This window comes from Onthophagus taurus, chromosome 11, assembly GCF_036711975.1.
Source record: "Onthophagus taurus isolate NC chromosome 11, IU_Otau_3.0, whole genome shotgun sequence".
In the NCBI taxonomy this organism is placed as follows: domain Eukaryota; kingdom Metazoa; phylum Arthropoda; class Insecta; order Coleoptera; family Scarabaeidae; genus Onthophagus; species Onthophagus taurus.
Window position 1 is genome coordinate 28,979,573 of NC_091976.1, and position 27,012 is coordinate 29,006,584.

The 27,012-nt window shown below is 31.4% G+C and overlaps 1 protein-coding gene across 1 annotated transcript in view; it reads right to left on the bottom strand.

Moving 5' to 3' along the window:
• Positions 1-27,012, bottom strand: part of LOC111415201 (sarcoglycan delta) — a 115,656-nt gene that overhangs the window by 2,339 nt on the left and 86,305 nt on the right. Inside the window, exons 3-5 of the mRNA XM_071200180.1 lie at positions 18,812-19,037; positions 11,370-11,559; positions 11,091-11,283 (exon numbers count right to left, since the gene is read on the bottom strand). Coding sequence (XP_071056281.1) covers positions 11,091-11,283; positions 11,370-11,559; positions 18,812-19,037 — 609 coding nt within the window. The remainder of the gene's footprint in view (positions 1-11,090; positions 11,284-11,369; positions 11,560-18,811; positions 19,038-27,012) is intronic.

Below are 27,012 nucleotides of genomic sequence, written 5' to 3' on the forward strand. Positions count from 1 at the left end.
ATTCTTATAAGGACAATCTGTGCCTATAGAACGGTGTCCACGGAGGCGCTGTTGATGCTGAGCGATTTGATGCCAATAGATTTGATGGTTAAACGGAGAAGTACAGAGAAAAAAGAGGGGGAACAGGAGAGAGTAGAGGGAGAGATCATGAGGGAGTGGGAGAGCAGATGGCAGGAAAGAACCGGAAAGGCTGAGTGAACAAAAAGGATCATGCCTGAAATAAAGCACTGGCTGACACGTAAATGGGGGTAGATGGACTATTATTGGAGTCAAGTGCTTAGTGGCCACGGATGCTTCAGAGCATACTTGCAAAAGAACGTTAGGAGCGAGACAGATAGATACTTATATTGCGAGAAAGCAGATGATGTGCAGCATACAGTGTTTGAAAGTGTAAGGTGGAAGGAAAACAGAATGGAAATTAATTGGAACAACATATTGGAAAGTGAAGAAAAATGGAACGTTGTGGTATAATACGTGAGGGAGGTGATTGCATGCAAGGAGAGGGAAAAAAGGCTGTTGGTGAATGAAGAAGAGAGATCTCGGAGAGGAGAAGGAGCTGGAGAGGGGGCGTTTCCACCCCCGCCCACCGAGTGTGTAAAACATTGTATAATAGATAACTGAAAAGTTTAGAGTTCCAACCCCACACTATCAAGATCCCCAGGCCGGATATATGAGTAGCAGATTTTCCCCAACCTCGTTAAAAAAAGTGTTAGGTTGGGTTGGGTTACTAATAGATTACAAGATGGCATAAGAACAACTCAAGAAACTGTTTCCACAAGTCGAGGAAGACCAGGGGAAGTAACCAAAATGTTATTTATTTATAAAATAGTGGTTAAACAGAGACTATAAAGAAACTTGGTAGAAAGGAAGAAGGTTGGGTTGGGTTTTTGGAATACGTACTACGATAGGGTTCTTCGCATCAAAACAGAATTTGGAGTAAGGATTGTAGGGTATGCTAACGACCTAACAGTGGTCGTACAAGCGCCAACTCTAGAGGAGGTAAAAGATAAGGGCAAATATTTAAGTAGAGAATTGAGCGAAATGGGTTTCCAACTAGCACCCCAAAAGTCGGAAGTAGTAATATTAGAAGAACGGCGAACAATGAAGACCATGGAGATAAACATAAATAATACCACGATATTAAGTGCAAGGTCTGTAAAATACCTAGGAGTACATATAGGTAAAGATACCACAATGACTATGCACATAAGAAAGGTATCTGAAAAAGTGGGAACGATAATAAACGCTATGACAGGAAATATAAAAGATACGTAAAAATATTAAGATCAATAGAGAGAAAAGCGTCAATATGTGTTACATCAGCATACAGGACCGCATCAACGAACGCAGTCGGGGTGCTAGCGGGATACCCACCGTACGGTCTACTGGCTTGGGAAAGAGCGAGAAATTGGGAATCGAGAGGGATGTATAAAAAGAGGAACAGAGAGGAAATGTATAGAAGGCAGCAAGAGAGATGGGCGAGGCATACAGGATGGACTAGCATCTTAATAAAAAACGTAAAAGAATGGCAAGAACGAGGACCTGCAACGAATTATTATGCAACGCAGGCCATACTTGGTCACAATAAGGAACAAAATAACTAAGAATGAAAATGAGTGCCATGTGTAAGAACGGATGGAAAGAAGAGGAGAAGGGGGGGTTTAGTTAAGGTATGTGATATCCAAAAAGTTAATAGAATATTTTGTATGGCTAATGACCAACATCGCCTAATACTGTTCACACAAAATGCGGAAGAATGGGGAAAAAAGAGAGGGAAAGTGAAGGAAAAAGTAAGTGCCACGATCAGGACGGAAGAATTGAGAGAAGAGGGAAAGGGGGGTTTAAGCTAAAGCCACCTTCAAAACTGTTTATAAAAAAAGAGGATGAAAATGCAAGAAAGAGGCTCGGAAAAAACTGTAAATTGAAGAAAGAAAATGAATAGACACTGAAAAGACAAAAAATATATCGAGCAGAGAGTAGGGAGGTTCACTGAGGTTGATAATATAAGAGATAAGCTGGGCAAAGCTGGACAGGAAAGGAACTGCTCAGACAAGAAAAGAACTGGGTGTAGAATAAAGAGGATGAAAATGGAAAAAAGAGACTGGGCAGAAGGAAGAAAGATTCGGCAAAAGCTAGTAATAGAAGAAAGAGAACTCCATGACATATCACGTTTCTAAACTAATTTAATCCTCTTCAATCATACTTAATATATATCCTCTATATAGTTTAACAATAGAAATAAACAAGGAATTACCAAATGTATCAAATTAAAGTATATTTTTGTAACAAATTGACGTAACTCTCCTGAAGATGCTATGTAAATATAGCGAAACCGGTTGAGAAAACAATAAATAAAATCCATTAAAGTGCAAAAAACGAAGTTTTAATTTATACACATAAAATGGAAAGAAAATCACCTAAAAATATAGAAGAAAGAGACTGAGAAGACACTGAAACTAGAAAAAAAGTGGAGCAGCGAGTAGGGAGAGTAATACAACAAGCAGACTGTATAGGAAAGAGGAAGACAGGAAAACGATTAATATGTAATGACAAAATTCACTATGGAGGAAGAAACCATTCGTAATTTAGGTAGATAACTGAATGACGAAGTGTATCTGGAGAAAATGTACACGAATATAACTCAACCCAACCCAAGTCAACCCAACCCAACCCAACTTATCTGAACCCAACCCAACTCAACACAACCCAGCCTAACTCAACCCACTAACTATCTAAGCCACCAGAAAATGTAATCTGCAATTTGCTGTATTTTCTAAAGAGTCAGAAGATTATGCAAGGGGAAAAATTAAAGAATGAAGAATAACTTTTAAAGGACATGCTTGAAAGTCAAGTGAGTGAAGATGGACAACATTGCGGAAAGTCAACAAATTACGTAACGCATTGTCCATAATGAAGTTACTAATAAATTAATATCCAATTATGTAAACAAAACTAATATGTAATTGAATTCTCAAGATGTTTGATTTAGTATAATTTACTATTCGGCGAATATCGATATGGTTGATCGTTTTCATTTAAATATGAAAATTAGAGTAAGGTAAAAGGTACCTCGACATGAACGGTTCTATTGAGTCCACAACCGGAGCTATTGCATATTTAAAGAGGGCGCCCCCAAGAAAAGTTTCTTTCATACCATATCTACGCGGTTATTTACGTCACGGGGTATTCAGGTGGGCGCGTTCTCTAAATCGGACGCTTTTATGCCAGCGAAAATACGGCACTTATCTCGTTTCGCCGTCGTTTCGCGTCCCTAACGGCAAAACAAAAAAATGGAAAAACGAAAACGACGAGAAGAATGAAAAAAAAAATGGGAAAAACTTTTAGAAACGACGTCATTAGACTTTTTTTTCGATCGTTTATGTAGGAAGTTTTTTGACCGTGTCAGTTCATTTCAAACTTAACAAGATTAATAATTTTAGTTCGAGAATTATACAATATGTATTAATAATTTTAGAGTTTGGGACAACTCGGAGGCCTTGTTGATGTCGTTTTTGCGCTTCTATGTTGCTATTGCACATCAAACATTCACGTTAGCATGAATAGAATATTTTGTAATTAGTGGCAGGCGAAAATTGGCGTTAGCCACCTTGTCCCAAAGGACTCGTATGCTCTTTCTAAATAAATAACTGTCTGTGATGACCATGGTCTAGCGCCAAAATTCTTTTTTTATTTCTTTGCTTTTCTAGAGAATTGCTTTTTAAAAATGACAACGTATTAGTTATAAAGAAATTGTAGTTGTAATTGTGGAAAGGTATAAGAAACCGCAAAGACCACGTAAATAAAATATGAGGGTATTTATCCTTTTCTTCGTACGTGGCCTTTTCCCTTGGAAAATTGATTGTCTACCGGCACCGGCCGTGCTTTTCATCTTCTTCCGTCCGGAGCAGTGGACGTCACTATCGAGAACAATAAACTCGGGGATTTATCGGAACCTGAGTGTATTAAATAATTCACCGTGCCGATAACTTTGTGCGGGTTTATTGATTTTTACCGAACCCCGACCTGTTCGAAAGTTCCGAATTGGGCGGACGCCGAAACCGGTAACTTGGAAATAATAAGAGATCCCCCCGCCCGGTCTTTAATCCTCTTAGAATAGGCCCCGTTTTCCCCTTTTCTTTTAACGCAAATTGGTAATTTGTGCGAAGGTACAATTGTACCCGAACGGCACGGTCTGCAAGAACCATTAAATTGTTTAAGATGTGGTGGTATTTTTACGGTTAGACCAAACTCAATTGCGCACCAGCTGCCGCGGCATGTTATGTAAGAAAATATTCTGGCGGTTTCAAGAAAACCCCTCCCACTTTTATTAAACCTCCCTCTGCCTGTATTTTACATTTACGCCGGATACAGCCGTTCATACTACATCGTCTGAATGTCAAATTAGCCACGTACTATACTTTTACCACACTACATAGTATATTTCCATTAAAAATAAATAAAACAGAATTTTATATCAATTTTTACTTTCTTGAATATATTATGTATATAAAAAGAAAGTAATCGTACAAAAATTTGACTAATATCATTCTCATCCATAGATTTTAATTTTAAAGGATGACTGGAAACAGACTGGTAAAGCAGAAAACCGATTCAAAATGAATTGCACAGGCAAGGAAAGGACTGGTGAAAATGGAAAAAAGATACTGGACAAATAGGAGAAACATTTGGCAAAAACTGGTAATAGAAGAAAGAGACTGGGAAGACACTGGATAGACAAAAAATATATCGAGCAGATAAGAGATAGACTGGGCAGAAACGAAGAAAGACTGGAAAACACTGGTAAAGGAAATAACTGATTCAAAATGAACTGCATAAGCAAGAAAAGGACTGGTTGTAGAATAAACAGACAAATTTCATTTTTGAGAAATCAATTTTTAAAGCTAATCTAAAAAAAATACCAAATTGGCATTGCTTACTTAATTTCAAAATTTATTTTGTCGGTTAACTTTAAATTCTCATTTCTAGGTTATGTATTAAATTGAAAAAACCAAATTTGGTGTATTGATTTATAATTTCTCAACAATTTTAATGATAAAAACCGTTTTTTGATATCTCGATTCATTTTTGAGAAATCAAATTTTAAAGGTAACCTAAAAAAATTACCAAATTGGCACTGTTAGGACTTAATTTCAAAATTTCATTTATAGGTTATGTATAACGTTGGAAAAAACAAAATTTGGTGTGTTGATACAAAATTCCTACATAATTTTGACGGTGAAAACCGCTTTTCGGTATTTCAATTAGTTTTTGAGAAATCACTCTTCAAAGTTAACCTCATAAGATTACTAATTCTGACATTATGCTTAATTTCAAATTCTCATTTCTAGGTTATGTATTAAATTGAAAAAACGAAATTTGGTGTATTTATTTATAATTTCTCAACAATTTTAATGATAAAAACCGTTTTTTAATATCTCGCTACATTTTTGAGAAATCACTTGTTATAGTTATCCTCAAAAATTATCAAATTGGCATTGTTAGGACTTAATTTCAAAATTTCATTTATAGGTTATGTATAACGTTGGAAAAACGAAATTTGAGGTTTTTATACAAAATTCCTCAACAATTTTGATGGTGAAAACCGCTTTTCGATATTTCAATTAGTTTTTGAGAAATCACTCTTCAAAGTTAACCTCATAAGATTACTAATTCTGACATTGCTTTAATGGTTAACTTTAAATTCTCATTTCTAGGTTATGTATTAAATTAAAAAAACGAAATTTGGTGTATTTATTTATAATTTCTCAACAATTTTAATGATAAAAACCGTTTTTTAATATCTCGATTCATTTTTGAGAAATCACTTTTTATAGTTAACCTCAAAAATTGTCAAATTGGCATTATTAGGACTTAATTTCAAAATTTCTTTTATAGGTTATGTATAACGTTGGAAAAATGAAATTTGAGGTTTTTATACAAAATTCCTCAACAATTTTGATGGTGAAAACCGCTTTTCGATATTTCAATTAGTTTTTGAGAAATCACTCTTCAAAGTTAACCTCATAAGATTACTAATTCTGACATTATGCTTAACTTCAAATTTTCATTTCTAGGTTATGTATTAAATTGAAAAAACGAAATTTGGTGTATTTATTTATAATTTCTCAACAATTTTAATGATAAAAACCGTTTTTTGATATCTCGATTCATTTTTAAGAAATCACTTTTTATAGTTAACCTCAAAAAATTATCAAATTGGCATTGTTAGGACTAAGTTTCAAAATTTCTTTATAGGTTATGTAAAACGTTGGAAAAAACAAAATTTGGTGTGTTGATACAAAATTCCTACATAATTTTGACGGTGAAAACCGCTTTTCGGTATTTCAATTAGTTTTTGAGAAATCACTCTTCAAAGTTAACCTCATAAGATTACTAATTCTGATATTGCTTTAATGGTTAACTTTAAATTCTCATTTCTAGGTTATGTATTAAATTGAAAAAACGAAATTTGGTGTATTTATTTATAATTTCTCAACAATTTTAATGATAAAAACCGTTTTTTAATATCTCGATTCATTTTGGAGAAATCACTTTTTATGGTTAACCTCAAAAATTACCAAATTGGCATGGTTAGGACTTAATTTCAAAATTTCTTTTATAGGTTATGTATAACGTTGGAAAAAACGAAATTTGGTGTGTTGATACAAAATTCCTACATAATTTTGACGGTGAAAACCGCTTTTCGATATTTCAATTAGTTTTTGAGAAATCACTCTTCAAAGTTAACCTCATAAGATTACTAATTCTGACATTATTCTTAACTTCAAATTCTCATTTCTAGGTTATGTATTAAATTGAAAAAACCAAATTTGGTGTATTTATTTATAATTTCTCAACAATTTTAATGATAAAAACCGTTTTTTGATATCTCGATTCATTTTTAAGAAATCACTTTTTATAGTTAACCTCAAAAAATTATCAAATTGGCATTGTTAGGACTAAGTTTCAAAATTTCTTTTATAGGTTATGTAAAACGTTGGAAAAAACAAAATTTGGTGTGTTGATACAAAATTCCTACATAATTTTGACGGTGAAAACCGCTTTTCGGTATTTCAATTAGTTTTTGAGAAATCACTCTTCAAAGTTAACCTCATAAGATTACTAATTCTGATATTGCTTTAATGGTTAACTTTAAATTCTCATTTCTAGGTTATGTATTAAATTGAAAAAACGAAATTTGGTGTATTTATTTATAATTTCTCAACAATTTTAATGATAAAAACCGTTTTTTAATATCTCGATTCATTTTGGAGAAATCACTTTTTATGGTTAACCTCAAAAATTACCAAATTGGCATGGTTAGGACTTAATTTCAAAATTTCTTTTATAGGTTATGTATAACGTTGGAAAAAACGAAATTTGGTGTGTTGATACAAAATTCCTACATAATTTTGACGGTGAAAACCGCTTTTCGATATTTCAATTAGTTTTTGAGAAATCACTCTTCAAAGTTAACCTCATAAGATTACTAATTCTGACATTGCTTTAATGGTTAACTTTAAATTCTCATTTCTAGGTTATGTATTAAATTGAAAAAACGAAATTTGGTGTATTTATTTATAATTTCTCAACAATTTTAATGATAAAAACCGTTTTTCAATATCTCGATTCATTTTTGAGAAATGAAATTTTAAAGGTAACCTAAAAAAATTACCAAATTGGCATTGTTAGGACTTAATTTCAAAATTTCTTTTATTGGTTATGTATAACGTTGGAAAAACGAAATTTGTTGTGTTCATACAAAATTCCTACATAATTTTGACGGTGAAAACCGCTTTTCGATATTTCAATTAGTTTTTGAGAAATCACTCTTCAAAGTTAACCTCATAAGATTACTAATTCTGACATTATGCTTAACTTCAAATTCTCATTTCTAGGTTATGTATTAAATTGAAAAAACGAAATTTGGTGTATTTATTTATAATTTCTCAACAATTTTAATGATAAAAACCGTTTTTTAATATCTCGATTCATTTTTGAGAAATCACTTTTTATAGTTAACCTCAAAAATTATCAAATTGGCATTGTTAGGACTTAATTTCAAAATTTTTTTATAGGTTATGTATAACGTTGGAAAAACGAAATTTGAGGTTTTTATACAAAATTCCTCAACAATTTTGATGGTGAAAACCGCTTTTCAATATTTCAATTAGTTTTTGAGAAATCACTCTTCAAAGTTAGCCTCATAAGATTACTAATTCTGACATTGCTTTAATGGTTAACTTTAATTTCTCATTTCTAGGTTATGTATTAAATTGAAAAAACAAAATTTGGTGTATTTATTTATAATTTGTCAACAATTTGAATGATAAAAACCGTTTTTTAATATCTCGATTCATTTTTGAGAAATGAAATTTTAAAGGTAACCTAAAAAAATTACCAAATTGGCATTGTTAGGACTTAATTTCAAAATTTCTTTTATAGGTTATGTATAACGTTGGAAAAAACGAAATTTGATGTGTTGATACAAAATTCCTACATAATTTTGACGGTGAAAACCGCTTTTCAATATTTCAATTAGTTTTTGAGAAATCACTCTTCAAAGTTAGCCTCATAAGATTACTAATTCTGACATTATGCTTAACTTCAAATTCTCATTTCTAGGTTATGTATTAAATTGAAAAAACGAAATTTGGTGTATTTATTTATAATTTCTCAACAATTTTAATGGTAAAAACCGTTTTTTAATATCTCGATTCATTTTTGAGAAATCATTTTTTATAGTTAACCTCAAAAATTACCAAATTGGCATTGTTAGGACTTAATTTCAAAATTTCTTTTCTGGTTATGTATAACGTTGGAAAAACAAAATTTGAGGTATTTATACAAAATTCCTCAACAATTTTGATGGTGAAAACCGCTTTTCGATATTTCAATTAGTTTTTGAGAAATCACTCTTCAAAGTTAACCTCATAAGATTACTAATTCTGACATTGTTTTAATGGTTAACTTTAAATTCTCATTTCTAGGTTATGTATTAAATTGAAAAAACGTAATTTGGTGTATTTATTTATAATTTATCAACAATTTTAATGATAAAAACCGTTTTTTAATATCTCGATTCATTCTTGAGAAATCAAATTTTAAAGGTAACCTAAGAAAATTACCAAACTGGCATTGTTAGGACTTAAAAGTTGTATTGGTTAAAAAGATGAATGGAGAAAACCGGCTATGCGTCGATTTTAGAAATATCAACAAGTATACTATGAAAAGTCAATTTCCAATGTCTGTGATTGAAACTTTAATTGACAATTTAAGTCGATCCAAGTATTTTTCATTATTAGATCTGAAAAATGGTTATCACCATGTAGAGATGGACGACGAATCTGTTAAGTATACACAGTTTGTTACATTTATGGGGCAGTACGAATTTTTGAAGATGCCGTTTAGGTTGTCAGGGGCACCAGCAGTGTTTTCGAAGTTTGTGGCAGAAATCTTTAATGACATCGTAAAGGATGGAGGTCTTGTAATATACATGGATGATATACTGGTTCTTACATCGACATTAGAGGATCATGTTTTGTTGTTTAAAAGAGTGATTGAAAGGATTAGAAAGACTAAATTGCGACTTCTTTTAGATAAATGTTATTTTGCCATGAAAGAGATTAATTTTTTAGGCTACCAAGTAAAAACAGGACAAGAATTAAGACACAGTTACTATTTTAAAAATATGAAGAAATACATTAAGAAAGCTTTGCAAATTGTATTAGTTCGAAAGCAAAATGTGAAGGAGGGTTATTAATACAATATTGATAAAGGAGAAATTCCTTGGCAGACTTTACACTTAGACCATCTGAGACCTCTGGAAAAAACAACAGCAACATATTTTGGCAATGATTGATTCATTCACAAAGTTTATATTTTTGGAAGCAGTGAAAACAACAAAAACAGAAGAAGCATTAAAAATATTACAAAGATTATTCAAAATTTTTGGATATTCTAAGCGAATAATTACAGATAGAGGAACATGTTTTACGAGCGAGAAGTTTAGACAATTTTGTGACAAAAATGATATTAAATTAGTACAAGTGGCAGTAAAAGCACCGAGAGGAAATGGGCAGATTGAGAGATATAACAGAACATTTTTACTATCATTATTAAAATTAATAAAAGATAAACCTGAAACATGGGACAAGCAAGCATTGACAGATGTACAAATAGCTATTAACTAGACTTGGCAGAAAAGTACCGGTAAGATACCATCGGACATCATGATACTATACCAGAACAAATAAAAGAAGAAAATGTCATAAAAGATTATATCCAGGTTAGAGAAAAGGTACGAGAAGAAAACCACATATGAGATATAAAGAAGGAGATTTGGTTATGGTCGAAAGGTTGGCAGCACCTACTGACCGAGTGGCTAAGATGGGAAGTAAATTTATTGGGCTATATCGTATTAATAAAGTATTGGACAAAGACCGATACGTTGTGAAAAGTATTCCTGGGTGTGAAGTAACTCAAAAAGCTTATGAAGGCGTTATTCCGCCGGAACGACTAAAACTGTGGATTAGACATGAGGACAGCGAGAGTGGAGATGAAGAGGAAGGCGAGGATCAAGAGGTTGAAGACGAAGAGGAAAAAAATGTTGAAGACGGAGAAAAAGATGTGGACGAGGACATCACAGGATCAGCAGAGGCTGAGCTGTTAGTTTCCTGGAGCCCGATGACTGAATAAAGTTGTGTTTGACTGATTACTGAACGCTCGGCCTTAAGCCTACAGCTTAAATATAATGGCAAATTAGAGTTGTAATGGACCAAGCGGTTTTTTGAATCACCCTGTATATTTGGCTTTATTATACTTTTATACTTCTTCATTGAAGTATTGCAATGTGATAATCAGCTAATTATTTCAATTTTATTTATATTTTAATTTAACTTTTTTTTAAAGAAGAAACAATTATATTTTCAATTTCTCTCTATAAAACTCTAAACAAGAGAATAAAATTTGAAAAACTTCAGTAACAGAAGAACACGGAATAAAACTAAGTAAGAAATATCTAAACGAAGGGGAAGTCAACCGCGCTTTATATCCAAAGTGTAAAATACGAGTATAAAACTTCGACAAACCGGAGATTGTGGCCTGAAGCAGCTCGAAGGATGGGGGTTTGAACGGATCCCGTGAAGGTGGTTCCCCCTTTACCCAAAACCCGAAGGACTCTTGCCCCAACTACGACCTCTTCCGCGTTGGCCGAAAACAAGACTGCCCCTTGATCGTCCATTATCCTGAAGTTGTTCGCCAGGCACTCGAACTTATCGTTTCCTGCAACCGAAACGAAAAGGTGCAACAGGAAAGATTTTTTTTTAAGAAAATTGGTTTAGTTTTCGAGGTGGAGCTTCGTGCCTTACCTAAATATATCAAGTTTTCCAGGAAACCATTCTCTCCCCTCGTGGTTAGTGTTAGGTTCCTACTGGACTCGATAATTATCGGTTGACCCGCTCGGGATCTGATATTGCTAGCGATTAACGAATCTAAAATGTAGGCCTTCCCTTCTAACTTTAAACCTCCGGTTATTATTTTTAGTTGACCCATTCCTTCCTGAAATTATAACAACAATTAAAATAATAATTACAAAAATAATTAAAAGAAGTCATTAAAAGAATTATTATTCTTTGAGTAATTATGTTACAAGTTCTTGTGTTTCTAAAATAACTTCAAGGACGTTAGCTTGGGTTGAGTTAGTTGCTATAATAAATCACCTAAATCCTTGCGTATAAATTACATTTATGACTCGAGATAAACGACAAATAAATTTTAATACGAACGAAGTTGTATTAAGAAAACTTTAAATAATAACTCATTTTTAAAACTATATACTAAATTACTCTTCTTTAATAACAATTTAGTTGAAAAGAAACTCTAATCAAGTAATGATGCTGAAACAAGTACTGGTCGGTCATTTAAGAACATTCCTTGAAGACAACTGTTGCATCCCCCAATTAAAGAAGTTTTAATTACGAAATTTTTTAGACAAAAAAAGAGAGCCTTCGGCTACGGGAGGCCTTTTAGGCGTATCCTTTGTCTGGGCTCTGAACTATAATTACGGAGCCGTTACAGTCTCTTCTTCGCAAGATTCTTTTTCGTGCGGGGACAAGACCACGACTCATTATCGGAATAATTACTTGAAAATTTATTATAATTCTCGTTTAAGAATGAAACGTAATTTGCGAAAATGACGAGATGATGTGGCCCTGGTATTTCTATTTCCCGTTGCACTGCACGTGTTTAAGATAAGGAAATGATGAAGGGGTGGTTTTGCCGAAAGGGAAGATTCAGTGAGTTCATTAACGAGTGTCACGAAATGGGTTTAAATTAAGAAAAGAAAAAAAATAATCGAAAAAAAAGTTTTGGTACTAAATCATCACTCCATAAGATGGTTAAGATGGTTAATTGAATAAAAATAAAATCAGTTTTGATTTTGTATACTCGCATGGTATTCAGAGAATATCCTGTTATGTTGAGTTTCTTCCTTCTTTCTTGTCAACCTCGATTCTGAGGTTGGCAATCATAACAATTCTAACTTTCCAGACCATGGATCTATTACCCAGAATTGTTCTCTGCATGATTTGCAAATTTGCGTCGTACTATCTCTCTATCCTTCTGCATGCGTCTCATCACCTCCACGTTGGTCACCTTCTCTACCCATGAAATTTTTAACATTCGTCGGTATATCCATATCTCAAATTAAGTCTTCTCACATCAATCGCCTTAAGTCTCCAGGCTTCCACCCCGTAGAACAATACCGATAGCACATTGCACCTCATCATTTTCAACTCCAGACTCAGATCCCGACAACAACAAAAATTCTTCATTCCATTCCTCTTCAATTTTAATGCGCACCTCTTGGGAGCTGTCGTTGTTATAATTAATTGTTGTGCCTAGGTTTTTGTAATAACCATGTACTTTGTTTTGCTTATATTCAGAGCCAATCTATATTCTTAGCCTACAGTAACTATTCTGTTGCAGATCTTCGTGGTCTTCTATTAGTTCTAGTGATAGTGCTAGTGCAAAACTAAAACTAGCACTAGACCGAGAACTAGAAACATTCGGGTTTAGCCGCACGTCTCTCAAGACGGCTAAACCCGAATGATTCTAGTTCTAGGTCTTCTGTTAATTCTAGTGATATTGCTAGTGCAAAAGTAGAACTAACACTAGACCGAGAACTAGAAATGTGTAGCCAAGTATATTTGGTTGTCAATCTTTTCAAAATACTATTAATTATTTTCTGTAGTTTGTGGGCACAAATTTTATTACAAGACTAAGTTACTAATAGATTACAAGACGGCACAAGAACAAATCAAGAAACTATTTCCATAAGTCGATGAAGATCAGGGGAGAGAGCAAGAACCAGAAAAACAGGAGAAGGCACATCTTACCAGCTTGTTCACCATCGAGGAATTAGAGCAGAGCATCAAACAGCTTAAATTAAGAAAAGGTCCTGAAATATACTGGAAATTGAAATTATAAGAAGGCAGTGTAAGGAGGCCCTCTGAGGTTGATAACACAAGAAAGAGACTTGGCAGAAAGGAGGAGGACTGGAAACAGACTGGTAAGAGAAAAAACAGATTCAAAACTGTTTATAGAATAAAGAGGATGAAAATGGAAGAAAGAGACTGGGGAGAATTGGGAAAGACTAGGAAAAATTGTAAATAGAAGAGAAGAAATGAGTGGACACCGAAAAGACAAAAAATATATCGAGTAGAGAGTAGGGAGTCTCACTGAGGTTGATAATATAAAAGATAGACTGGGCAAAAACAAAAGAAGACTGGAAAGGAACTGTTCAGGCAAGAAAAGGACTGGTTGTAGAATAAAGAGAATGAAAATGGAAAAAAGTGACTTGGCAGAAAGGAGAAGGATTCAGCAAAAACTAGTAATAGAAAAAGAGACTGAGAAGACACTAGAACTAGTAAAAAAAAGTTGAGCAAAGAGTCGGCAGAGTAATAATACAATAATTTAATGATGTAGTGTATCGGAAGAAAATGTACACGAATACAACTCAACCCAACCCAACCCAACCTATTCCATCTCAACCCAACCTAACTCAACACAACCCAGCCTTACTAAACCCAACTACATCCAAGTTATCAGAAAATGGAATCCATAATTTGCTGTATTTTCCAAATAGTCAGAAAATTATGTTCGATGAAAAATTTATCATATATGTAGGTAGTATTTATTTTTATAGAATATCCTATTATGTTGAGTTTTCTCCTTATTTCTTGCCAACCTCGATTCTAACTTTTGAAACTACGGATCTGAATTGTTCGTTGCTGGTGCAGTCAAACCACTCCGGAAGGTTCTGCAGCTGAGGTTACGTCTTCTTCCTATGGACCAGTTTCCCAGAATTCTTCTCTGCTTCCTCCGGGATTCTGTGTCTCTAACCGTGTAATTATATATATATATATATTATATGTATATTCCATTTAAGTGGTTCCATTTAAAAAAATTAAGTTGAGTACGGTCCTGGAATAGTGAAACACCTGTATAGCTGAAATTAATTTTAATCGATGCAGCTTTGATGGTAATATATGATGACATTTTATTCTTAACAGTAAAGCCACTATCTTCCGTCCCCGCACTATTGACTCACCCTGTATATATATATATAAAGGTGTTTATTTTAACGTTTTCATCAATTTTCTTCTATAACTCATTAATTATATCTGATGGAAAAAAGTTTTCATACAAAAAAGATTTATAATTAACCCATAAAACTTATCTAATAAGTTATTTTAATCCATCGAACAGTAGTACCAACCCAACCCAACAATATAACCAAATTTTGATGTTTTTGATCATTTTCGGTTATAACTCATTCATTCTGCATGATGGAGAATTATTTTTTTAACAAAAAATGTTTAGAATTAACTCATAAGAGGTGTTAAATAAAGATATTTACTCCATCAATCTGCATTACCAACCCAACTTAAGAAAAATTGAAATTTTGACGTTTACATCAATTTTCTTTTATAATTCATTAATTATATCTGATGGAAAACAACATTTTATACTAAAAAGTTTTAGAATTGACCCTTTAAACATATCCAATAAATTATTTTAACCTATCGAACAATAGTACCAACCCAACCCAACAATAAAATCAAATTTTGATGTTTTTGATCATTTTCGGTTATAACTCATTCATTCTGCATGATGGAGAATTATTTTTTTAAATAAAAATGTTTATAATTAATTCATAAGAAGTATTAAATAAAGATATTTACTCCATCAATCAGCATTACCAACCCAACTTAAGAAAAATTGAAATTTTGATGTTTTCATCAATTTTCTTTTATAACTCATTAATTATATCTGATGGAAAACAACTTTTTATACAAAAAAGTTTTAGAATTAACCATTAAAACATATCCAATAAATTATTTTAATCCATCGAACAGTAGTACCAACCCAACCCAACAATAAAACCAAATTTTGATGGTTTTGATCATTTTCGGTTATAACAACTTATAACTCATTAATTGTGCATGATGGAGAATTATATTTTTAACAAAAAATGTTTAGAATTAACTCATAAGACGTATTGAATAAAGATATTTACTCCATCAATCAGCATTACCAACCTAACTTAAAACAAATTTAAATTTTGACGTTTTCATGAATTTTCTTTTATATCTCATTAATTATATCTGATGGAAAACAACTTTTTATACAAAAAAGTTTTAGAATTAACCATTAAAACATATCCAATAAATTATTTTAATCCATCCAACAGTAGTACCAACCCAACCCAGCAATAAAACCAAATTTTGATGGTTTTGATCATTTTCGGTTATAACAACTTATAACTCATTAATTGTGCATGATGGAGAATTATTTTTTTAACAAAAAATGTTTAGAATTAACTCATAAGACGTATTGAATAAAGATATTTACTCCATCAATCAGCATTACCAACCTAACTTAAAAAAAATTTAAATTTTGACGTTTTCATGAATTTTCTTTTATATCTCATTAATTATATCTGATGGAAAAAAAGTTTTCATACAAAAAAGATTTATAATTAACCCATAAAACTTATCCAGTAAGTTATTTTAATCCATCGATCAATAGTACCAACCCGGCCCAATAATAAAACCGAATTTTGATGTTTTTGATCATTTTCGGTTATAATTCATTCATTCTGCATGATGGAGAATTATTTTTTTAACAAAAAATTTTTAGAATTAACTCATAAGAAGTATTAAATAAAGATATTTACTCCATCAATCAGCATTACCAACCCAACTTAAAAAAAATTGAAATTTTGACGTTTTCATGAATTTTCTTTTATATCTCATTAATTATATCTGATGAAAAAAAGTTTTCATACAAAAAAGATTTATAATTAACCCATAAAACTTATCCAATAAGTTATTTTAATCCATCGATCAATAGTACCAACCCATCTCAAAAATAAAACCAAATTTTGATGTTTTTGATCATTTTCGGTTATAACTCTTTCATTCTGCATGATGGAGAATTATTTTTTTAACAAAAAGTGTTTGGAATTAACTCATAAGAGGTATTAAAAAAGATATTTACTCCATCAATCAGCATTACCAACCCAACTTAAGAAAAATTGAAATTTTGACGTTTATATCAATTTTCTTTTATATCTCATTAATTATATCTGATGGAAAAAAAGTTTTCATACAAAAAAGATTTATAATTAACCCATAAAACGTATCCAATAAGTTATTTTAATCCATCGATCAATAGTACCAACCCATCTCAAAAATAAAACCAAATTTTGATGTTTTTGATCATTTTCGGTTATAACTCATTCATTCTGCATGATGGAGAATTATTTTTTTAACAAAAAGTGTTTAGAATTAACTCATAAGAGGTATTAAAAAAGATATTTACTCCATCAATCAGCATTACCAACCCAACTTAAGAAAAAAATAAATTTTGACGTTTTCATCAATTTTCTTTTATAACTCGTTAATTATATCTGATGGAAAACAACTTATTATACAAAAAAGTTTTAGAATTAACCCTTTAAACATATCCAATAAATTATTTTAATCCATTGAACAGTAGTACCAACCCAACCCAACAATAAAATCAAATTTTGATGTTTTTGATCATTTTCGGTTATAACTCATTCATTCTGCATGATGGAGAATTATTTTTTTAACAAAAAATGTTTAGAATTAACTCATAAGAAGTATTAAATAAAGATATTTACTCCATCAATCAGCATTACCAACCCAACTTAAAAAAAATAGAAATTTTGACGTATTCATCAATTTTTTTTATAACTCGTTAATTATATCTGATGGAAAACAACTTTTTATACAAAAAAGTTTTAGAATTAACCCTTTAAACATATCCAATAAATTATTTTAACCCATCGAACAGTAGTACCAACCCAATCCAACAATAAAACCAAATTTTGATGGTTTTGATCATTTTCGGTTATACTCATTAATTGTGCATGATGGAAAATTATTTTTTTAACAAAAAATGTTTAGAATTAACTCATAAGAAGTATTAAATAAAGATATTTACTCCATAAATCAGCATTACCAACCCAACTTAAAAAAATTGAAATTTTGACATTTTCATGAATTTTCTTTTATATCTCATTAATTATATCTGATGGAAAAAAAGTTTTCATACAAAAAAGATTTATAATTAACTCATAAAACTTATCCAATGAGTTATTTTAATCCATCGATCAATAGTACCAACCCATCTCAAAAATAAAACCGAATTTTGATGTTTTTGATCATTTTCGGTTATAACTCATTAATTGTGCATGATGGAGAATTATATTTTTAACAAAAAATGTTTAGAATTAACTCATAAGACGTATTGAATAAAGATATTTACTCCATCAATCAGCATTACCAACCCAACTTAATAAAAATTGAAATTTTGACGTTTTCATCAATTTTCTTTTATAACTCAATAATTATATGTGATGGAAAAAAAGTTTTCATACAAAAAAGATTTATAATTAACCCATAAAACTAATCCAATAAGTTATTTTAATCCATCGATCAATAGTACCAACCCAGCCCAATAATAAAACGAAATTTGTATATTTTTCAACCCGATACTTTCTAGTTCTATGTCTAGTGTTAGTTCTAGTTTTAGTACAATAAAAATATGTAAAATAGTGATATCTTATGCTAACTAGCGCTATCTACCACTGTCACTAGAACTAATATTAGACATAGAAGTAGAAACGTTTTGAATACAAATTTTGAAACATTTCGTTTTGCCGAAAGGGAAGATTCAGTGAGTTCATTAACGAGTGTCACGAAATGGGTTTAAATTAAGAAAAAAAAAATAATCGAAAAAAATAAAAGTCGAGATGTTCTCCCGCAGGAGCAAAGCCATTCCGCTTTCTACAGACGGACACAATTAGATAATTCAGGAAAGACTGATTAGACCGCTATCCTACACCGGGATAATTACGCTGGAAAATTGTTTCCAGACCTTACTTCCGCTTCCCGGTTGACTCGATTAGGAAAAGAACTGAAGCGGTTATTAGAGTCCCTCTTTTGATGGTAATTGGAAATTTTTTAGTTTTTTTCGTTTTTCAAACGACAACAGGTGATTTTCTCCTCGTTTCGAAAGGCTTAATCCTTTTCTTTAAAAAAATCAACTTCTATTTTAATGAATTTGATTAAAAAAAAAATTTCGAGAGGATTATTTTAGTGAATAATTACAATTTATATACACAAAAGATTTTGTTGCAGAACCACTCTATGTGAGTGTGTAAACCCACCAAGGGATGTTTGAAATTCGGTGTTCCGAGGTAAACATTTGCACTTACCGAGGAAAACTCCATAACTTTCAGTACCCAAAGCGTAAGGGCCAAATTTATAATAACCATTATTAGTAATCCTAGTACGAGTATGTAGAGGCACCTCTTTCGCCAGCCGTAGATTCCCACTTTAAAATTGCTACCGATTTCAAAAGTCCCAGGTGCGGCGCTCGGCGTCGTCCTGGATCCCTCAGCATCAGGAGGTTCTGAAGACATCTTTTCGTTCTTTTTCAGCCTGTAACAAAAGACAAGTACGTGGAAATAAAACTCTTTTGACTCACTCAAAGAGGTTTTTATCGAGTAAACGTCGTCGACGGTTCGGTTGGCAATTTGTAGCTGTAAAAGGCGCTAAGAGGAAAGTATTAGGTTGGTAATTTGGTGTGCTGCCGCGGGCCCTTTTGTGATCCCCAGATTTCCCAAGAGGGGTGGTGTCGAAGTTGACCGCGCACCGTCGACGTTGTCCAAACATTACCCGTTTACCAATTTAACCGTACGGTTTCGATTTGAACTCCCAATACCATAAAATATTCGAAAGTCAAAAACAAACTTTCTAAAAATCTTTAACGAAAGAAACTATATAAAATGTTATATAGCCACCCAACATAGTTGTATACTTTACAGTGGTACTACGTTAGTTTCACGCCTAGGGGATTCTTGTCTTTTCGTGATAAACGATCATCGGTGGTCGTAACATTGGAGGAATTAGTTTAGCGTCAACTATAGGCGTCGCCGCCACGACGCCTCTACTGACTCTACAGCACGGATCGTAATTCACCAAACCGGTGATAAATACTATGCGGCACCCAAAATCCATCTCTGCAGTATCCACAATGCTCGATTACTCTTTATTTAACGAGTTGTATTTAAAAAGGTTTTAAGTTAATCTCAAAAAGTTACTGATACAGTGGAAGTATACTGATACAGTATTTCGCATAACGAGTAAAATAAATTGTCTCGCTTAACGATCGATATTTCGCATAACTAGTGACACGCATAGGGGAAGTCCCTTATTTTCGTTACTCGGTTGAGTGTTGTTTCGCTTAACGAGTATTTCGCATTACGAGTAAGATTCTGGAACGAATTGTTTGAAAGGTTAACTTTAAATTCTCATTTCTAGGTTATGTATAAAATTGGAAAAACAAAATTTGGTGTGTTCATACAAAATTCCTCAACAATTTTGATGGTGAAAACCGCTTTTCGATATTTCGATTAGTTTTTGAGAAATCATTCTTCAAAATTAACCTCAAAAGATTACTAATTCTGACATTGCTTTAAGGGTTAACTTTAAATTCTTATTTCTAGGTTATGTATAAAATTGGAAAAACGAAATTTGGTATATTTATTTATAATTTCTCAATTATTTTAATGATAAAAACCGTTTTTTAATATCTCGATTCATTTTTGAGAAATCATTATTTATAGTTAACCTCAAAAATTACCAAATTGGCATTGTTACGACTTAATTTCAAAATTTCTTTTATAGGTTATGTATAACGTTGGAAAAACGAAATTTGGTGTGTTCATACAAAATTCCTCAACAATTTTGATGGTGAAAACCGCTTTTCGATATTTCGATTAGTTTTTGAGAAATCATTCTTCAAAATTAACCTCAAAAGATTACTAATTCTGACATTGCTTTAATGGTTAACTTTAGATTTTCATTTCTAGGTTATGTATAAAATTGGAAAAACGAAGTTTGATGTATTTATTTATAATTTCTCAACAATTTTAATGGTAAAAACCGTTTTTTAATATCTCGATTCATTTTTGAGAAATCAAATTTTAAAGGTAACCTAAGAAAATTACCAAATTAGCATTGTTAGGACTTAATTTCAAAATTTCTTTTATAGGTTATGTATAACGTTGGAAAAACGAAATTTGGTGTGTTTATATAAAATTCCTCAACAAGTTTGATGGTGAAAACCGCTTTTCGATATTTCGCTTAGTTTTTGAGAAATCACTCTTCAAACTTAACCTCAAAAGATTACTAATTCTGACATTGCTTTAATGGTTAACTTTAGATTTTCATTTCTAGGTTATGTATAAAATTGGAAAAACGAAGTTTGATGTATTTATTAATAATTTCTCAACAATTTTAATGGTAAAAACCGTTTTTTAATATCTCGATTCATTTTTGAGAAATCAAATTTTCAAGGTAACCTAAGAAAATTACCAAATTAACATTGTTAGGACTTAATTTCAAAATTTCTTTTATAGGTTATGTATAACGTTGGAAAAACGAAATTTGGTGTGTTTATATAAAATTCCTCAACAAGTTTTATGGTGAAAACCGCTTTTCGATATTTCGCTTAGTTTTTGAGAAATCACTCTTCAAACTTAACCTCAAAAGATTACTAATTCTGACATTGCTTTAATGGTTAACTTTAAATTTTCATTTCTAGGTTATGTATTAAATTGAAAAAACGAAATTTGGTGTATTCATAATTTCTCAACAATTTTAACGATAAAAACCGTTTTTTAATATCTCGATTCATTTTTGAGAAATCACTTTTTATAGTTAACCTCAAAAATTACCAAATTGGCATTGTTAGGACTTAAATTCAAAATTTCTTTTATAGGTTATGTATAACGTTGGAAAAACGAAATTTGGTGTGTTTATATAAAATTCCTCAACAAGTTTGATGGTGAAAACCGCTTTTCGATATTTCGATTAGATTTTGAGAAACCAATCTTCAAAGTTAACCTTATGAGATTACTAATTCTGACATTGCTTTAAGGGATGGATTTGGCAAGATCTCGTAATACAAGAAAGAGAGTTAGCATACAGTGGAACTATAACAAAAAGTTGAGCAAGAGAGTAGAGAGAGTGACAATACAAGAAGAAGACTGTATTAGCTTTCCGCGTCATTAAATCATCATTCATCTTATGAGATAGCACTGCCCCTGCTCCTTTATCAGAAGCATCATTTCTTAAATATAATGGCAAATTAGGTTGTAATGGACCAACGTGGTTTTTGACGTCAAAACTTTCCCACTATGTTCACATTTATGTGGTCACATTTACGCCATGTATATTTGGTTACCTATCCTTTCAAAATACTATTGTTTTCTGCAATTTGTCTCCCTCCATGAGGCACAAACTTTATTATACTTTTATACTTCTTCCTCTGGGGTATTGCAGTGTGTTAATTATGATGTTATACCAATCTTCATCCATCATTTACAATGGCCAACCTAATCGCCTCAAAGACCCAAGTCTTTTAATTACGATGATTTTTAACAACATGATGGGTTGTAACTCAAAAAGTGAAAGCGATGGAATATTTTTTTTTGCTCAAATAACATTCAAAATTAACCTCAAAACATAATCCATAATCAATTTTCATTCATCATTGATTATTGTTAACCCAACAGACTCAAAACTCAAAGTCTTTCAAATTTGATGATTTTTGACATCATAATGGCTTATATCTCAAAAAGGAAAAACAGTGGAATAATTTCTTTTGCATAATTGACACACTAAATTGATCTCAAAAATATAATCTATAACTGATCTATATATAGTATTTATAATTGCCAAACTAACGGCCTCAAAGACCCAAGTTTTATGTCGTTCCTGTAAAATTTAAAAAGATGGAGTACAATTCATATCATGGTAGGTTAAACGTAAGTAAATATTTGTGCGAATATGTTGACGTATAAATGGTAGAGAGAGTACCATCGGAGGACCTTCGTACAAATTGTGATCCTAAATTGCGTCCGTGTCGCACAGGTAATCACATGACGCACGCAACGCCGCCCCCAATCTAGATCGATGTAAACGATAGGATGCTTACGCCTCCAGCAGCGCCACGACGCCGCTCTATTTAATATCGTACTGATCGTGAGCTGCATAATGCCGGAACCGAAACCGGCAATTTAGGCCGAAATGACAAGGTGCAGGGCGGAATGCATTCGTGGCAATATCAAATTCCATAAGGCGAGGCTTTTCAATATCAAAAAAATTTTCCATTCTCCATTTTAATTTAAGTTTTTAACAATGGAAAACACGTCAAAATTAATCGATGGCTTTTTTAAGATAACTTTAAAAATTGATTTCTGAAAAATGAATGGAGATATTAAAAAAAGCATTACCTTTAAAGCAATGCCAGAATTAGTAATCTTTTGAGGTAAAGTTTGAAGAGTGGTTTCTCAAAAACTAATCGAAATATCGAAAAGCGGTTTTCACCATCAAACTTGTTGAGGAATTTTATATAAACACACCAAATTTCGTTTTTCCAACGTTATACATAACCTATAAAAGAAATTTTGAAATTAAGTCCTAACAATGCTAATTTGGTAATTTTCTTAGGTTACCTTTAAAATTTGATTTCTCAAAAATGAATCGAGATATTAAAAAACGGTTTTTACCATTAAAATTGTTGAGAAATTATAAAGAAATACATCAAAATTCGTTTTTCCAATTTTATACATAACCTAGAAATGAAAATCTAAAGTTAACCATTAAAGCAATGTCAGAATTAGTAATCTTTTGAGGTTAAGTTTGAAGAGTGGTTTCTCAAAAACTAATCGAAATATCGAAAAGCGGTTTTCACCATCAAACTTGTTGAGGAATTTTATATAAACACACCAAATTTCGTTTTTCCAACGTTATACATAACCTATAAAAGAAATTTTGAAATTAAGTCCTAACAATGCTAATTTGGTAATTTTCTTAGGTTACCTTTAAAATTTGATTTCTCAAAAATGAATCGAGATATTAAAAAACGGTTTTTACCATTAAAATTGTTGAGAAATTATAAAGAAATACATCAAAATTCGTTTTTCCAATTTTATACATAACCTAGAAATGAAAATCTAAAGTTAACCATTAAAGCAATGTCAGAATTAGTAATCTTTTGAGGTTAAGTTTGAAGAGTGGTTTCTCAAAAACTAATCGAAATATCGAAAAGCGGTTTTCACCATCAAACTTGTTGAGGAATTTTATATAAACACACCAAATTTCGTTTTTCCAACGTTATACATAACCTATAAAAGAAATTTTGAAATTAAGTCCTAACAATGCTAATTTGGTAATTTTCTTAGGTTACCTTTAAAATTTGATTTCTCAAAAATGAATCGAGATATTAAAAAACGGTTTTTACCATTAAAATTGTTGAGAAATTATAAAGAAATACATCAAAATTCGTTTTTCCAATTTTATACATAACCTAGAAATGAAAATCTAAAGTTAACCATTAAAGCAATGTCAGAATTAGTAATCTTTTGAGGTTAAGTTTGAAGAGTGATTTCTCAAAAACTAAGCGAAATATCGAAAAGCGGTTTTCACCATCAAACTTGTTGAGGAATTTTATATAAACACACCAAATTTCGTTTTTCCAACGTTATACATAACCTATAAAAGAAATTTTGAAATTAAGTCCTAACAATGCTAATTTGGTAATTTTCTTAGGTTACCTTTAAAATTTGATTTCTCAAAAATGAATCGAGATATTAAAAAACGGTTTTTACCATTAAAATTGTTGAGAAATTATAAATAAATACATCAAACTTCGTTTTTCCAATTTTATACATAACCTAGAAATGAAAATCTAAAGTTAACCATTAAGGTAATGTCAGAATTAGTAATCTTTTGAGGTTAAGTTTGAAGAGTGATTTCTCAAAAACTAAGCGAAATATCGAAAAGCGGTTTTCACCATCAAACTTGTTGAGGAATTTTATATAAACACACCAAATTTCGTTTTTCCAACGTTATACATAACCTATAAAAGAAATTTTGAAATTAAGTCCTAACAATGCTAATTTGGTAATTTTCTTAGGTTACCTTTAAAATTTGATTTCTCAAAAATGAATCGAGATATTAAAAAACGGTTTTTACCATTAAAATTGTTGAGAAATTATAAATAAATACATCAAACTTCGTTTTTCCAATTTTATACATAACCTAGAAATGAAAATCTAAAGTTAACCATTAAGGTAATGTCAGAATTAGTAATCTTTTGAGGTTAAGTTTGAAGAGTGATTTCTCAAAAACTAAGCGAAATATCGAAAAGCGGTTTTCACCATCAAACTTGTTGAGGAATTTTATATAAACACACCAAATTTCGTTTTTCCAACGTTATACATAACCTATAAAAGAAATTTTGAAATTAAGTCCTAACAATGCTGATTTGGTAATTTTCTTAGGTTACCTTTAAAATTTGATTTCTCAAAAATGAATCGAGATATTAAAAAACGGTTTTTACCATTAAAATTGTTGAGAAATTATAAATAAATACATCAAACTTCGTTTTTCCAATTTTATACATAACCTAGAAATGAAAATCTAAAGTTAACCATTAAAGCAATGTCAGAATTAGTAATCTTTTGAGGTTAAGTTTGAAGAGTGATTTCTCAAAAACTAAGCGAAATATCGAAAAGCGGTTTTCACCATCAAACTTGTTGAGGAATTTTATATAAACACACCAAATTTCGTTTTTCCAACGTTATACATAACCTATAAAAGAAATTTTGAAATTAAGTCCTAACAATGCTAATTTGGTAATTTTTTTAGGTTACCTTTAAAATTTGATTTCTCAAAAATGAATCGAGATATTAAAAAACGGTTTTTACCATTAAAATTATTGAGAAATTATAAATAAATACATCAAACTTCGTTTTTCCAATTTTATACATAACCTAGAAATGAGAATTTAAAGTTAACCATTAAAGCAATGTCAGAATTAGTAATCTTTTGAGGTTAAGTTTGAAGAGTGATTTCTCAAAAACTAAGCGAAATATCGAAAAGCGGTTTTCACCATCAAACTTGTTGAGGAATTTTATATAAACACACCAAATTTCGTTTTTCCAACGTTATACATAACATATTGACAATAATTAATATTGGATGAAAATGGATTATGCTTTTAGGTTAATTTTTAATGTTATTTGAGCAAAAGAAATTATTCCATAGCTTTCACTTTTTGAGTCTTTGAGATCGTTAGGTTGGTATCTATAAAAGATGGGTGAAGATTGGTTATGGATTATGTTTTTTAGGTCTATTTCGTATGTTAGTTGTGCAAAAAAATTATTCCACTGTTTTTCAATCCAACCCAAGTCTTTGGACTTTGTTCATTGAGGCTATTAATTTGGCAATTATAAATGATGGATGAGGATCGGTTATGGATTATGATTTTTGGGTCTATTTAGTATGTTAATTGTGCAACAAAATTATTCCACAGTTTTTGCTTTTTGAGGTATAAGCCGTAACACCATTAACAAAAAAACGCTGCCATTATTATGTTTATTATGTTTTATTGGTCACCTTTTTTAAACCTCCGAACACAATAGCGATCCGTTGAAGTTTGCATATTGATCGTATAAAGCGAATTATTCACCAAAAATTTGTAGATTCAAACTTCTAAGACATCATTCTGAAATATGTATATGTCGATCGATTTTCTTACCACATCCTGTCTTAAAACAAGATAAGGTAGAATATAGCGCAATTTTGTTACAATAGCGATGATAAAAAAAGAAATTACTTTTCCGTTACACAACATTTTCGATTCGTAAATTACTACTGAAATAGCTAAATTATAGATAATAAAATTACAGAAGAAAAATCGAAATGAAGTTGTATTGTTTGTTCAATTTTCCAATCCCATCAAAAAATTTATTGGCAAAAAATAACCTGATCTGATTTTTTTTTTTTTTTTTTGAAAAATTGACAGATGAAAAATAGGTTGCGAAAATCGAACTGCATTCTAGTGTAATTTATCCGAGTAGCCTGCGGTGTATTCGTTACAATTCGACCCACGTCATTTTGTATAGTTTTAAAATGTTGTTGTGTATTAATGAACATAATTCGGTTTTATTATATTAAATAAACGAATCGAGTTACGTTGTTATTGGGACACAAAACATTTTTTAACGTTGACGTCATTAGAAGAGAGCCAAAATTATTTAATTGTTTCTGATTCTTTAGGAAAGTTACACAATTAGAGACGGAAAATGTTTATATAACTTCTTAAGTCGCTAAGAAGATTTAGGTGTACTTTATTGTTTCCTTTAAAAAAATTCCTATAGATAGAAGTTTTTTGGAAAATACCCCTCAAAGGTATTGACCTCAGGGCAAGGCGGCTTCCTGTCGCTAATGGGCACGAGGTCGTGTGCCTCGGGAACTAGCAGGTCCTTTCCGGTGTTTACGGCGGCGTTTCGTGCGGGACGAGCGGCCACCTTAATTGGTTCCTGTGCGGCGTTCATTGTAG